At 35.7% G+C, this 17,465-nt stretch overlaps 1 protein-coding gene across 1 annotated transcript in view; it reads right to left on the reverse strand.

Moving 5' to 3' along the window:
* C9H11orf65 (chromosome 9 C11orf65 homolog) overlaps nucleotides 1-17,465 on the reverse strand; it is a 123,196-nt gene that overhangs the window by 24,812 nt on the left and 80,919 nt on the right. Inside the window, 3 exon segments of the mRNA XM_067750954.1 lie at nucleotides 4,894-5,024; nucleotides 6,455-6,655; nucleotides 6,788-6,841. Coding sequence (XP_067607055.1) covers nucleotides 4,894-5,024; nucleotides 6,455-6,655; nucleotides 6,788-6,841 — 386 coding nt within the window.

Raw genomic sequence — 17,465 nt, forward strand, 5'->3', positions numbered from 1 at the left:
TTCAGTCTTGGCGGGTTGTGCATTTCTAAGAATTTGTCCATTTCTTCCAGTTTGTCCATTTTATTGGCATAGAGTAGCTTGTAGTAATCTCTCATGATCCTTTATATTTCTGCAGTGTCAGTTGTTAGTTCTCCTTTTTCATTTCTAATTCTGTTGATTTGAGTCTTCTCCCTCTTTTTCTTGATGAGTCTGGCTAATGGTTTTTCAATTTTGTTTATCTTCTCAAAGAACCAGGGTTTAGTTTTATTGATCTTTGCTATCGTTTCCTTCATTTCTTTTTCAATTATTTCTGATCTGATCTTTATGATTTCTTTCCTACTGCTAACTTTGGGGTGTTTTTGTTCTTCTTTATCTAATTGCTTTAGGTGCAAGGTTAGGTTGTTTATTCGAGATATTTCCTGTTTCTTAAGGTAGGATTGTATTGCTATAAACGTCCCTCTTAGAACTGCTTTTGCTGCATCCCATAGGTATTGGGTCATCGTGTCTCCATTGTCATTTGTTTCTAGGTATTTTTTGATTTCCCCTTTGATTTCTGCAGTGATCACTTCCTTATTAAGTAGTGCATTGTTTAGCCTCCATGTGTTTGTATTTTGTTACAAATCTTTTCCTGTAATTGATATCTATTCTCATAGTGTTGCGGTTGGAAAAGATACTTGATACAATTTCAGTTTTCTTAAATTTACCAAGCTTGATTTTTGACCCAAGATATGATCTATCCTGGAGAATGTTCCATGAGCACTTGAGAAAAATGTGTATTCTGTTGTTTTGGGATGGTATGTCCTATAAATATCAAATATCAAACAAGTCCATCTTGTTTAATGTATCATTTAAAGCTTGTGTTTCCTTATTTATTTTCATTTTGGATGATCTGTCTATTGGTGAAAGTGGGGTGTTAAAGTCCCCTACTATGAATGTGTAACTGTCGATTTCCCTTTTATGGCTGTTAGTATTTGCCTTATGTATTGAGGTGCTCCTATGTTGGGTGCATAAATATTTACAATTGTTATATCTTCTTCATGGATCGATCCCTTGATCAATTTGTAGTGTCCTTCTTTGTCTCTTCTAATAGTCTTTATTTTAAAGTCTATTTTGTCTGATATGAGAATTGCTATGCCAGCTTTCTTTTGGTTTCCACTTGCATGGAATATCTTTTTCCCTCCCCTCACTTTCAGTCTGTATGTGTCCCTAGGTCTAAAGTGGGTCTCTTGTAGGCAGCATATATATGGGTCTTGTTTTTTTATCCATTCAGCCAGTCTGTATCTTTTGGTGGGAGCATTTAATCCATTTACATTTAAGGTAATTATCAATATGTATGTTCCTATTCCCATTTTCTTAATTGTTTTGGGTTTGTTATTGTAGGTCTTTTCCTTCTCTTGTGTTTCTTGCCTAGAGATGTTCCTTTAGCTTTTGTTGTAAAGCTGGTTTGGTGGTGCTGAACTCTCTCACCTTTTGCTTGTCTGTAAAGGTTTTAATTTCTCCATCAAATCTGAATGAGATCCTTGCTGGGTAGACTAATCTTGGTTGTAGGTTTTTCTCCTTCATCATGTTAAGTATGTCCTGCCAGTCCCTTCTGGCTTGCAGAGTTTCTGCTGAAAGATCAGCTGTTAACCTTATGGGGATTCCCTTGTGTGTTATATGTTGTTTTTCTCTTGCTGCTTTTAATATGTTTTCTTTGTATTTAATTTTTGACAGTTTGATTAATATGTGTCTTGGTGTGTTTCTCCTTGGATTTATCCTGTATGGGACTCTCTGTGCTTCCTGGACTTGATTAACTATTTCCTTTCCCATATTAGGGAAGTTTTCAACTATAATCTCTTCAAATATTTTCTCAGTCCCTTTCTTTTTCTCTTCTTCTTCTGGGACCCCTATAATTTGAATGTTCATTCGTTTAATGTTTTCCCAGAGGTCTCTGAGACTGTCCTCAGTTCTTTTCATTCTTTTTTCTTTATTCTGCTCTGCAGTAGTTATTTCCACTATTTTATCTTCCAGGTCACTTATCCATTCTTCTGCCTCAGTTATTCTGCTATTGATCCCTTCTAGAGTATTTTTAATTTCACTTATTGTGTTGTTCATCGTTGCTTGTTTCCTCTTTAGTTCTTCTAGGTCCTTGTTAAATGTATCTTGCATTTTCTCTATTCTGTTTCCAAGATTTTGGATCACCTTTACTATCATTTTTCTGAATTCTTTTTCAGGTAGACTGCCTATTTCCTCTTCATTCATTAGGTCTGGTGGGTTTTATCTTGCTACTTCACCTGCTGTGTGTTTTTCTGTCTTGTCATTTTGCTTATCTTACTGTGTTTGGGGTCTCCTTTTTGCAGGCTGCAGGTTCGTAGTTCCCGTTGTTTTTGGTGTCTGTTTCCAGTGGCTAAAGTTGGTTCAGTGAGTTGTGTAGGCTTCCTGGTGGAGGAGACTAGTGCCTGTGTTCTGGTGGATGATGCTTGATCTTGTCTTTCTGGTGGGCAGGTCCATGTCTGATGGTGTGTTTTGGGGTGTCTGTGGCCTTATTATGATTTTAGGCAGCCTCTCTGCTAATGGGTGGGGTTGTGTTCCTGTCTTGCTAGTTGTTTGGCATAGCGTGTCCAAGCACTGTAGCTTGCTGGTCGTTGACTGAAGCTGGGTGTTGGTGTTGAGATGGAGATCTCTGGGAGATTTTTGCCATTTGATATTACATGGAGCTGGGAGGTCTCTTGTGGACCAGTGTCCTGAAGTTGGCTCTCCCACCTCAGAGGCACAGCACTGACTCCTGGCTTCAGCACCAAGAGCCTTTCATCCACATGGCTCAGAATAAAAGGGAGAAAAAGCAGAAAGAAAGAAAGAAGGAGGATAAAATAAAGTAAGAGAAAATAAAATAGTTATTAAAATAAAAAGTAAGAAATAATTATTAAGAAAAATTTTTTTTAAAAAAGTAAAAACAAAACAAAACAAAATGGATGGACAGAACCCTAGGACAAATGGTGAAAGCAAAGCTATACAGACAAAATCTCACACAGAAGCATACACATACACAGTCAGAAAAAGAGGAAAAGGGGAAAAAACAATATATCTTGCTCTCAAAGTCCACCTCCTCAATTTGGGATGATTCGCTGTCTATTCAGGTATTCCACCTATCCAGGGTACATCAAGTTGATTGTGGAGCTTTAATCCACTGCTCCTGAGGCTGCTTGGAAAAATTTCCCTTCTATTCTTCACATAGCATCCGGGCCTCAGCTCTGGATTTGGCCCCGCCTCTGCGTGTAGGTCACCAGAGGGCGTCTGTTCTTCGCTCAGAAAGAATGGGGTTAAAGGAGCCACTGATTCGGGGGCTGTGGCTCACTCAGGCCATGGGGAGGAAGGCCCATGGAGTGCGCGGCGAGCTTGCGGCGGCAGAGGCCAGCAGGACATTGCACCAGCCTGAGGCACACCGTGTGTTCTCCAGGGGAACTTGTGCCTGGATCCCCGGACACTGGCAGTGGCAGGCTGCACAGGCTTCCCAGAAGGGGGGTGTGTATAGTGACTTGTGCTCGTACAGAGGCTTCTTGGTGGTGGCAGCAGCAGCCTTAGCGTCTCATGCCCGTCTCTGGGGTCTGCACTGTTAGCCGCAGCTCGCATCCACCTCTGGAACTCCTTTAAGCAGCGCTCTTAATCCCCTCTCCCCACGCACCAGGAAACAAAGAGGGAAGAAAAAGTCTCTTGCCTCTTCGGCAGGTCCAGACTTTCCCCCAGACTCCGTCCTGGCTAGCCGTGGTGCACTAACCCCTTCAGGCTGTGTTCACGCAGCCAGTCCTCTCCCTGCACTCCGACCAAAGCCCGAGCCTCAGCTCCCAGCCCCCAGCCACCCCGGCGGTTGAGCATACAAGCCTCTCGGGCTGGTGAGTGCCGGTCGGCAGCGATCCTCTGTACAGGAATCTCTCTGCTTTGCCCTCCGCACCCTGTTGCTGCGCTCTCCTCCGAGGCTTTGAAGCTTCCTCCCTCCACCACCCGCAGTCTCCGCCTGTGAAGGGGCTTCCTAGTGTGTGGAAACCTTTCCTCCTTCACAGCTCCCTCCCGCTGGTGCGGGTCCAGTCCCTATACTTTTGTCTCTGTTTATTCTTTTTTCATTTGCCCTACCCAGGTACGTGGGGAGTTTCTTGCCTTTTGGGAAGTCTGAGGTCTTCTGCCAGCGTTCAGTGGGTGTTCTGTAGGAGTTGTTCCACGTGTAGATGTATTTCTGATGTATCTTTGGGGAGGAAGGTGATCTCTGCATTTTACTCTTCCGCAGTCTTCCCCCTCGTGTCTCTCCATTTTTATTTTTAAAAGATATTTTTGGTGAGTTAGCTGATATTATTTTTTCTTCTCAGGGATATATTTTCCTGCTTCTTTGAGTGCCTGGTAATCGATTACTATATGGTAGACATTGTAAATTTTATAGATTTTGACCACTTGAGTATATTGTGTTCCTTTAAATATTTGGGGGCTTTGTTCTTATACATTGTCAAGTAAACTTGGAAACAATTTGATTCTTTTGAGACTTGCTTCTAAGATTTGTTAGATGGGTCCAGAATGACTTTTAGTGTAATCTGTACAAGTCAGTTTCTTTAGGGGAGAAAGAAAGGTTGAGAATGGTATAGAGTGGGTCTAGTGGGTCATATTAAATTTATCTCATATATAAGAGTAAATGCTGATTTTCATATCTCATGTTCCAAAAGATTATGATTTCCTTGTGGTCAAAGAGAACCTGTCTTTTCCCGTTTATATCCCAGAAATTAACAGTGTCTAGCAGGCATTTATTATGTATTTGCTTTCTATGTATTTTAAAAAATATACTGTAATATTTCATCTTATTTTTAAAGTAACATGTAGTTACTTTAGTAGTGATAGCAGTCTAAAAAATGACTGTATACTTCTTTAGTAAGTCTAAGTATTTCATCAACTTACATTTGCTGCATCCATTCTATTTTTCTAATTTTTCTTTTCTTTTCTATATCTTGCCTTCTCTTTAATTTAGAGAAATGGAATTCACTTTCCTTTTTGTCTCCCACCATTACATTTTCAGTAGACTTCCAAAACTATTGAGAAATGAAAAATGAATACACAAAATATTGGATTACTGATTATGAAGTTATCTGACTATAGAAAAGAACTTCTATGTGTTCAGTAGGAATATGCCAAGATAGAAATAGAGGAGAGGATAGACCCTTTTAAGATATTTCTAATTAAGTGAATGGCACATTGAACCTTAAGAGGCATATGCCATAGGAAAATTAGTGTACTGAGGTACTATTTAATAAGTATTTGTTGAATGAATAAATGAATAGACATATTCTAAGAGTGTTTTAGTTTCTCATAAGAACAGATCTGACCAGTAGGTGCTATTGACTTTTGAAGACTCTAATCCTCAAGGAATATGGGCACACTCAAAGAATACAGAAATCTCACCATTGTGTCCCAAGACTTTGTGGTTTCTCCTGTTTGACACTTTATACTGATTGCCTGTTTTCCTATTTCCAATTCATTCTTCCTCCCTCACCACATACACATTAAATAACAAAGAGGAAAGTTTGTTACCCCCCACAGCACTCTGAACTTGCCTCTATTAAATCACATATTCACTGCACTGTACTGAAATATCCTGTTTACTTGACTTTCTCCTTAATTAAAAGCAAACTACTTGAGAGGAAGGACTATTCTTATGTACTATTGCTTCCCAAGCATCTAGTACAATGCCTGACATCTGGTTGGTATGCAATAAAGTTTGTTGAATGAATGAATGAATTCACACTTTGATCATTTTCACTTTTCATACTTAGTATATTCAGTATACTACATTCTACAATCTGTATACCAGAGACTGAGGATTTGAATGAAGATACTTGCAGCTATATAAACAAATATCCAGAGCTATAGAACCAGATAATGTTAACTTTAAAAATATAAGCTTACAAATATCCTTAGATAGAAATTATTTCCACAAAAAGATTAAACATGGGTGTCTATAGAAAAGTCCTAGAATCACATATATGCATTAGGAACTATATATATTTAAAATCATTCTGTTCATATGAGCACATGTTAAATTTTCCAACATCATGAAAACCCAAATGATCTCCCACTAGTGTCGGCTGTTACAAGCTCTATAGAGAAAATGGCATATTATTCTCAAGAACCCTCACCACTTGTTCAAGGATTAATATAGAATCAACAACATCTTCAGATTTGCTTTGTTATAAAGATGGATAATAGCTGAATGCCACAGAGTATCTAAAGATAGCCTAGATTCAAAGATGACTATTAAAAGTAGAAGTAAATGTAAAAAAAAAAAAGATATATTGCTGTATCTTGAAGTATATTAGTAACCACAGAATAGTTAAGTAAATTTTATCAGTTAAATTAGTAGGATTCATTATTTTTAAAAATAATCTAAAAATTAATTTTCAGAAAGACAGATAGGTTTGTAAGCACATAATATGCAAAATTATTAATGTTTATCTTTTCTTACTTTATCAGAAACAGGCCTCCAGCCATTGTTCTCTGTACGACGATACCAGCCACTATAATCCTCTTCCTGAAGATTATCACTTTTAATATGAGATGTATGTTTTGCTGGAAGTTTTGTGTAATCTCTAGGGCTATTAGCACACAGATCTTCAATATGTCTGTGAGTGAAAATTTTATAGTATATTTCAGGTGGAAATTTAACCTATAGTTGGAAAAGTTCAAAGGACCGTTTCAATTTAATTAGAAAAATGGTTTATGTTTTTTAAAATTACATCTTTTAAATTTCATGTAAATGTGCTTTAAAAGTACTAAATAAGAATTTATCCATACTTACACCACCTAATCTGAATCGTACATTAATGCCAGCAGCAGCATCTAGAAGTTCTGCCTATAAAAAAAAAATTAGTCTTCAACATTCTGTATATATCAGTTCACAACTTCTCACTCTATAATGTTAAACAGTTGTTGAATATTGATTATTTATGAAATAGATGAAGTGAATAAACTTCAAATAGTTAATTTTAAATCAGAAAGTATCTTAGGATTTATTTTCTTATAGACACTCAATAAGTAAAACAGCTTATATTATAACTGGGAAAATGATACCAAACTATGTTTCCTTTCTATGTAATGTAAAAGTGTAAAAGTCAGGTGATTTGTTAGTCATAAAACAGAAGTTTTTAAAAAATTCCTCAAATATATGATTTTCATATTAAATATCTTCCAGGTAAATTCAGAGAAAAAAATGTGACTGGTGAATCTGAGTTAAACAACAGATGACCTTTCCTAGCTAGCTTTTATTAAATCAAAAATCCATGTTTAAATTTTGTAAGAATTGTATATAATTGGTCTTCTAAATTTTAGTGCCCCACACCAAATGGAAAGTAGAGAAAAAATTATTGGTCCCCAACCTGTCTCCTGATTATACTGAGTTAGATGAGAAAACAGATGTTACCCTAAATTGTTCAGCCTGAAAGACAACATTAGTTTTGCATAATTTTCTCCTGGCTAAAAATTACACACACACACACACATATACACACACACACACACACACACACACACACACACATACAAACACACGGTCCCTGACTTATGATGGTTTGACTTACAATTTTTCATTTTTATGATGGTGCAAAAGTGGTACATATTCAGTAGAAACCATACTACTAATTTTGAATTTTGATCTTTCCCCAGGCTAGTGATACACTGTATGATACTCACTCTGTCCTGTGATGCTGGGTAGCAGCAATGAGAGAGACAGAGAACACAAAATACTAATATCAGAAATGAAAGACGGGTCATCACTACTGATTCCGTGGACACTAAAATGATAATGAACAAATATTATGAATAATGCTATGCTCACAAATTTAATAACCTAAATAAAATGGATTGATTCCTTGAAAGATAAAACCTACCAAACCTCACATAAGGAGAAATAGACAATATGAATAGATCGATAGCTATTAAAGAAATTTAATGAATAATTCACCTTTCAAAGTAGAAAACACCAGACCCAGATTTGTCCACTGGTTAATTCTATCAAACATTTAAGGAAGACAGCATAGTGGAAATCACCCAAGCTGAACAGAGAAAAGAAAAAAGAATTTTAAAAATGAGGATAGCTTAGGAGACTTCTAGGACAACATGAAGCATACTAACATTTGCATTATAGGGGGTCCCAGAAGGAGAAAAAAGAGAGAAACCAGCAGAGAATTTATTTAAGGAAGTAATATTTGAAAACTTCCCTAACCTGGAGGAGGAAACAGTCATCCAGGTCCAGGAAGCATAGAGAGTCCAAAACAAGATAAACCCCAAGAGGTCCACAACAAGACACATTATAACTAAAATAGAAAAAATTAAGGATAAAAGAGAATCTTAAAAACAGCAAGGGAAAACCCACTAGTTACATGCAAGGGAACTCCCATAAGACTATCAGCTGACTTTTCAGCAGAAACTTTGCAGGCCAGAAGGGTGTGGCAGAATATATTCAAAGTAATAAATGGAAAAAAACCTACAACCAAAATTACTCCACCTGGCAAGGCTATCATTCAGATTTGAAGTAGGTATAGAGGTTACAGACAAGCAAAGGTAAAAGAGCTCAGCACCACTAAACCAACTTTACAAGAAATGTTAGAGGGACTTCTCTAAGTGGAAAAGAAAAGACCACAACCAAAAATATAAAAATTATGAAAGGAAAAATCCAAACACACAGTAAAGCTAGTAGATCAACCATGTATAAATGCACAATAAAGGTAGTAGATCAACCATGTATATAAGACAAAAGTAGTAAAATATCTAAATTCACAATAAGGAGTTAAGGGATTCAAAAAACAAAAAGATGTAAAATATATCAAAACCATGAAACATGGTAGCAGAAGTACAAATGCAGGTTTGTTAGAATGCTTTCAAACTTAAGGGATCTTCAAATTAAAAAAACATACATGTAGACACACACACCTCATGGTAATCACAAACCAAAAACCTATAATACATACACACACAAAAAAGGAGAAAGAAAGCCAAAAAAACATAAAGATAGCCATCAAATCACAAAGGAGGAGGGCAAAAGAAGAAAGGGAAAAAAAAAGAACTTCAAAAACTACCAGAAAACAGTGAACAAATGGTAATAAATACATATTTATCAATAATTACTTTAGGGACTTCCCTGGTGGTCCAGTGGTAAACAATCTGCCTTACAATGCAGAGGACTCTGGTTCGATCCCTGGTCAGGGAACTAAGATCCCACATGCCATGGGACAACTGAGCATGCATGCCAAAACTACTGAGCTCATGCACTTCAACTAGAGAGCCTGCGTGCCACAAACTACAAAGCCCATGCACTCTGGAGCCCATACATCACAGCTAGAAAAGAGAAAACTCTCACGCTACAACTAGAGAGAAACCCACATGCCTCAACGAAGATCCCACATGCTGCAACTAAGACCTGACTCAGCCAAAAAATAAAATTTTAAAAAATTTTAAAAATAATTACTTTAAATGTAAATGGAATATTACTCAACCATAAAAAGAATGAAATTGGGTCATTTATAGAGATGTGGATGGGCCTAGAGTCTGTCATACAGAGTGAAGTAAGTCAGAAAGAGAAAAACAAATATTGTATATTAACACATACATGTGGAATCTAAAAAAATGGTACAGATGAACCTCTTTGTAGGGCAGCAATAGAGATGCAGACGTAGAGAATGGGCAGGTGGACATGGTGGGGAAGGGGAGGGTGGGATGAATTGGGAGATTAGGATTGACATATATACACTACTATGTGTAAAATAGCTAGCTAGTGGGAACCTGTTATCTTTCCCTGTTATAGCATGAGGAGGTCAGCTCAGTGCTCTGTGATGACCTAGATGGGTTGGATGGGGGGTGGGTGGGAAGGAGGTCCAAGAGGGAGGGCTATACATATAGCTGATTCACCTCGGTGTACAGCAGAAAATAACACAACATTGTAAAGCAGTTATACTTCAATTTAAAAAAATCTGTATAGGAGAGGAAATTTCCACCTCAAAGGTGGGGTAGTCCACAAACATAGGAAGATGCACAGAAGTTGGGCAGTAAAAAGTGGGAAAATAAAATGCCCACCTGTGAGAAAAAAATATATATATATGGACACAGATATACACAACTCATGGTAATCACAAACCAAAAATAATATATACACACACAAAAAAAGGAGAAAGGAACCCAAAATAACATAACGATAGCCATCAAGTCACAAGGGAAGAGAGCAAAAGAAGAAAGGAGCGAAAAAGAACTACAAAAGCAAACAGCAAACGATGAACAAATGGTAATAAATACATATTTATTAATAATTACTTTAAATGTAAATAGACTAAATGCTCCAATTGAAAGATATATGGTGGCTGAATGGATACAAAAACAAGACTCTACAAGAGACCCACTTCAGATCTAGGGACACATACAGACTGAAAGTGAGGAGATGGAAAAGGTATTCCATTCAAATGGAAATCAAAAGAAAGCCAGGTAGCAATACTTAGACTAAATAGACTTTAAAACAAGGACTGTAACAAGAGACAAGGAAGGACAGTGCATAATGATGAAGAGATCCATCCAAAAAGAAGATAAAACAATTGTAGGAACACTTAAATATATAAAGCAAATAATAACAGACATAAAGGGAGAAATTGACAGTAACACAATAACAGTAGGGGACTTTAACACCCCATTTACATCAAAGATAGATCATCCAGACAGAAGATCAATATGAAAACACTGACCTTAAATGACACATTAAACCAGATGGAGTTAATAGATACATAGAGAACATTCCATCCAAAAGTAGCTGAATACACATTCTTTTCAAGTGCATGTGGAACGTTCTCCAGGATAGATCACATGCTAGGCCACAAAACAATTGTCAATAAATTTAATAAGATTGAAATCATATCAAACATCTTTCCAATCACAACATTATGAGAAAAAACTGCAAAAAACACAAACATGGGAAGGCTAAAGAATATGCTACTAAACAACTAATGGATCAGTGAAGAAATCAAAGAGGAAATCAAAAAAATACCTAGAGACAAATGAGAATGAAAACACAATGACCCAAAACCTATGGGACACAGCAAAAGCAGCTCTAAGAGGGAAATTTATAGAGGTACAATCCTTCCCTAGAACATGAGAAAAATCTCAAACAATCTAACCTTACATCTAAAAGAACTAGAAAAAGAAGAACAAAACCTGAAGTTAATAGAAGGAAAGAAATCATAAAGATCAGAGAAGAAATTAATGAAATAAAGACCAAAAAATAAAAACATGAAAGATTAATGAAACTAAGAGGTGGTTCTTTGAAAAGATAAACAAAATTGATAAAACTTTATCCAGATTCATCAAGAAAAAAAGAGAAAGGGCTCAAATATATAAAATCAGAAACGAAAGAAGTTACAACTGATACCACTGAAACACAAAGGCTCATAAGAGATTACTACAAACAACTATGCACCAATAATATGGACAACTTAGAAGAAATAAATTCCCAGAAACATATAGTATCCCAAGAATGAATCAGGAAGAAATAGAAAATATGTACAGACCAATTACCAGTGATGAAATTGAATCAGTAATTTAAAAACCCCCAACAAACAAAAGTTCAGGGCCAGACAGCTTCACAGGTGAATTCTGCCAAACAGTTAGAGAAAGGTTATCTTTGATCATTCTCAAACTACTCCAAAATGAAAGAGAAGAGGATAGAATGCTTCCAAACTCATTCTATGAAGCCAATATCATTCTGATACTTAAACCAAATAAAGACACCACATAAAAAGAAAATTACAGGCCAATATCATTGATGAATACAGATGCAAAAATCCTCAACAAAATATTAGCAAACTGAATTCAACAATACATTAAAAGTATCATATATAATAGCTGTGTGACTTTGGGAAAATCATATAACCTCTTTATGTCTTGGTTTTATCAGCTGGAAAATAGTAATATCTAGCCCATAGATATTGCTTGGTGATAAATAAATGAGATAATGTCTGTGTGAAGCAATGGCACATAGTAGATACTCAGTAAAAAAAACAAAAAAGTATCATATACAATGATCAAGTGGAATTTATCCCAGGGATTCAAGAATAATTCAATACCTATGAATCAATCAATGTGATACACCACAGTGATATATTGGAGAATAAAATTCACATGATTATCTCAATAGATGCAGAAAAACTTTTGAAAAATTCAAATCAATTTATGATAGAAAAAATCTCAACAGAGTGAGTATAGAGGGAACATACCTCTACATAATAAAGGCCATATATGAAAAACTTACAGCCAATATCATACTCAATGGTGAAAAGCTGAAAGCATTTCCTCTAAGATCAGGAACAGGATAAGGATGCCCACTCTCACCACTTTCATTCAACATAGTATTGGAAGTCCTAGACGCAGAAATCAGATGAGAAAAAGAAATAATCCAAATTGGAAAGGAAGAAGTAAAACTTTCACTGTTTGTGGATGACATGATACTATACATAAAAAGTCCTAAAGACACCACCAAAAAACTATGAAAGCTAATTAAGGAATTAAGTAAATTTTCAGGATATAAAAATAATGTACAGAAATCTTTTGGGCTTCTATACACTAACAATGAACTATCAGAAAGAAAAATTAAGGAAACAATCCTACTTACAATTATACCAAAAAGCACAAAATATGTAGGATAAAATCTAACCAAGGAAGTAAAAGACCTGTACTTGGAAAACTATAAGACACTGATTTAAGAAACTGAATATGACACACATAAAAAATAGAAAGATATATTCTGCTCATGGAATTAATATTTCTAAAATGGGGAATTCCCTGGTGGTCCAGTGGTTAGGACTCAGTGCTTTCACTGCCAAAGGAACAGGTTCAATCCCTGGTCAGGGAACAAAGATCCCACAAGCCACGCACCCCCCCCCAAAAAATGGCCATATTATCCAAAGCAATCTACAGACTCAGTGCAATCTCTATCAAAATACCAATGGCATTTTTCACAGAACAAGCACAAATAATTTAAAAATGTGTATGGAAACACAAATGACCCTGAACAGTCAAAGCAATCTTGAGAAAAAAGAACAAAGCTGGGGGAATCATCCTCCCTGACTTCAGACTATACTACAAAGCTACAGTAATCAAAATAGTATGGTAGAGGCACAAAAACAGAGACATAGATCAATGGAACAGAATAGAGATCCCAGAAATAAATCCATGCACCTTTGGTCAATTAATCTATGACAAAGGAGTCAAGAACAAACAATGGAGAAAAGACAGTCCCTTCAATAAACGGTGCTGGGAAAACTGGACAGCCACATGTAAAATAATGAAATAAGAACATTCTCTAACACCATATACAAAAATAAAATGGATTAAAGACCTAAATGTAAGACCAAATACTATAAAACTCCTAGAGGAAAACATAGGCAGAACACTCTTTGACATAAATTGTAGCAGTATTTTTTTTTTGATCTGTCTCCTACAGCAAAGGAAACAAAAGCAAAAATAAATGGGACCTAATTAAACTTAAAAGCTTTTGCACAGCAAAAGAAACCATCAACAAAACAAAAAGACAATCTATGGAAGAAAATATTTGCAAATGATATGACTGAAAAAAGATATATCCAAAATATATACAGAGCTCATAAAACTCAAACAAGCAACCTAATTAAAAAGTGGGTATTTCCCCCACTTTTGGAAAATGAATAGACATTTTCCCAAAGACATACAGGTGGCTAACAGTCACATGAAAAGATGCTCAACACCGCTAGTCATTAGAGAAATGCAAATCAAATCCACAATGAGATATCATCTCACACCTGTCAGAATTGTTATCATCAAAAAGAACACAAATAACAAATGTTGGCAAGGCTGTGGAGAGAAGCAAACACTTGCTCACTGTTGGTGGAATGTAAATTAGTACAGCTAATGTGGAAAACAGGATGGAAGTTTCTCAAAAAATTAAAAATAGAACTGCCATATGACCCAGCAATTCCACTCCTGAGTACATATCCAAAAAAACGAAAAACACTAGATTGAAAATATACATGCACCCCAATGTTCACAGCAGGATTATTTACAATAGCCAAGATATGGAAGCAACATGTATCCATCAACAGATGAATGAACAAAGAATATGTTTATATGTATATATACACAATAGAATCCTCAGCAGCCATTAAAAAATGCAATTTTTCCATTTGTAAAAACATGAATGGACCTAGAGAGTATTATGTTAAGTGAAATAAGTCAGACATAGAAAGACAAATACTCTATATTATCACTTATATGTGGAATCTAAAAAATAAAACAAATAAATGTATATAATAAAACAGAAACAGGTCCACAGATATAGGGAACAAACTAGTGATTACCAGTGAGGAGAGGTAAGGGGGAGGGGAAATATGGAGGAGGGGACTAAGTGGTACAAACTATTATGTACGAAATAAGCTTCAAAGATATATAGTACAACACAAGGAATATAGCCAACATTTAATAGTACCTATAAAAGGAGTATAACCTTTAAAAATTGTGAATCACTCTGTTGTACACCTGTAACTTGTATAACATTGTACATCACCTATACTTCAATTAAGGGGAAAAAAACCCCCATAATGTACCACCTCATACCTGTCAAAATGGCTTTTGTCAAAAAGATAACAAATAACAAGTGTTGGAGAGAATGTGGAGAAAAAAGGAACCCTTATGCACTATTGTTGGGAATGTAAATTAGTGCAGCCACTGTAGAAAACAGAATGGAGATTTCAAAAAATTAAAAATGGAATTAACATACGATCCAGTAATTCCACTACTAGGTATTAATCTGAAAAAATTAAAATACTAATTAGAAAAGATACATGCACCCCTATGTTCATTACAGCATTATTTATAATAGCCAAGATATGGAAGCAACCTAAGTGCCCATGATTAGGTGAATGGATAAAGAAGATGTGGTACATATATACAATGGAATATTACTCAGCCATAAAAAGAAGGAAATCTTGCAATTTGCAACAACATGGATGAATGTAGAGGATATTATGCTAAGTGAAACAAGTCAGACAGAAAGACAAATACTGTATCATTTCATTTATATGTGGAATCTAAAAAAAACACAAATGAACAAATAGAACAGAACAGAAAGAGAGTTGCAGATACAGAGAACAAATGAGTTGCTGCCAGAAGGGAGGGAGGTGGGAGAAGAGAGAATAGGTGAGGGAGATAAAGAGGTACAAAATTCCAGCTGCAAAATAAATGAGTCACACGTGTGAAATGTACAGTGTGGGCAAAATAATCAATAATTATGTAATATCTTTGTATAGTGATATCAAATCTACACTTAGGCTTCCCTGGTGGCACAGTGGTTAAGAATCCGCCTGCCAATGCAGGGGACATGGGTTTGAGCCTTGGTCCGGGAAGACCCCACATGCCATGGAGCAACTAAGCCCGTGCGCCACAACTACTGAGCCTGCACTCTAGAGCCCACGAGCCACGAATACTGAAGCCCACACACCTAGAGCCCATGCTCCATAACAAGAGAAACCACCACAATGAGAAGCCCGCACAACACAACCAAGACCCAACACAGCCATAAATAAATAAATCTATCTACACTTATAGTGGTGATCATTTTGAAATGTGTAGACATATTGAATCACTATATTGTGTAACAGGAAGTAACACAGTGTTGTAGGTCAATTATAATAAAATACAAACTCACAGAAAAAGAGATCAGATTTGCGGTTACCAGAGGCTGGGGGAGGGGGAGGGGGAGCTGGATGAAGGCAGAGAAAAGGTACAAACTTCCAGTTATAAGGTAAATAAATACTAGAGATGTAATGTAAAACATGATAAATATAATTAACATTGCTGTATATTATATATGATAGTTAAGAGAGCAAATCCTAAGAGTTCTCATTACAAGGAAAAAATACTTTTTTTCTATTTCTTTAGCTCTGTATCTGTATGAGAGGATGGATGTTCTTTAAACTTATTGTGGTAATCATTTCATCATGTATGTAAGGCAAAATCATTATACTGTACACATCATACAGTGCTGTATGAGAATTATATATCAATAAAATTAGAAGAAAAAAAAGAACTACCATAAAATCCAGCAATACCCAAAGAAAATAAAAACACTAATTCAAAAAGATATTTGCCAACCCTATGTTCATTACAGAATTATTTACAATAGCCAAGATATGGAAACAACCTAAGTGTCCATGCATAGATGAATGGATAAAGAAGATGTGGTAATGGAATATTAGCCATAAAAAGAATGAATTCTTGCCGTTTTTAACAATATGGGTGGGTCTAGAGGATATTATGCTAAGTTAAATAAGATAGAGAAAGACAAATAATGTATGATTTTACTTACATCTGGAATCTGAAAAACAAAACAAACGAACAAACCTAATAAAATAGAAACAGACTCATAGATACAGAGAACAAACTGGTGGTTGCCAGAGAGGATGAGGGGGTGGAGGGATGAGCAAAATAGGTGAGGGAAATTAAGAAGTACAAACTTCCAGTTATTAAATAAATAAGTCAGGGGATATAATGTACAACATAGGGAATATAGTCAATAATATTTTAATAATTTTGTATGGTGACAAATGGTAACTAGACTTATCATGGTGATCATTTTGTAGTGTATAAAATATGGAATCACTGTGTTGCACTATGTTGCACACCCAAAACTAATAAACTAATATAAGTCAATTATACTTCAATTTAAAAAAATTGATGAGGAATAACTCCAAGTTAAGGCAAGTAGAAAAGGAACAGAAGGAGGGGACTTCATGGTGTTTCTTCTGTTTCTGTACAATTTTATTTTTGAAAAGAAGTCCCCAAGAAAAACCTTCAGCAAACTAGAATAGACAGGAACTTCCTCAACTTGATAAAGAACATCTACAAGAAACTTACAGATATCATACTTAATGGTGAGAAACTAGTCCCCTGACTATTCCTACTCAGCATCATACTGGAATCCTAGATAATTCAGTAAGATAAGAAAAGAAATGTGCAAAAATTGAGAACAGAAATAAGAAACTATCTTTGTTCACAGATAACATGAGTGTTTATATAAAATATCTCAGTGAACCAACAAAGAAACTCCTGGAACTAATAAGCAATTATAATAATGTTGGAGGATACCATGTTAACATAACAAAAGTCAACTGTGTACACTGGCAATGGACAATTGGAATTTGAAATTAAAAGCACAATGCTATTTACATTAGTGCCACAAAAGTAAAATACTTAGGTATAGATCTAAGAAAATATGTAAAAGTCTATATGAGGAAAACTACAACACTGTGATGAAAGAAATAAAAGAAGATCTAAATGAAAGAAGAGTTAGTCCATATACCTGGATAGGAAGACTCAATATTGTCAAGATGTCCATTCTTCCCAACTTGATTTACAGATTCAATGAAATCCCAATCAAATTCCCAGAAAGTTATTTTGTAGGAATGGACAAACCG

The sequence above is a fragment of the Pseudorca crassidens genome, chromosome 9 (assembly GCF_039906515.1).
Source record: "Pseudorca crassidens isolate mPseCra1 chromosome 9, mPseCra1.hap1, whole genome shotgun sequence".
NCBI classification, from domain to species: Eukaryota; Metazoa; Chordata; class Mammalia; order Artiodactyla; family Delphinidae; genus Pseudorca; species Pseudorca crassidens.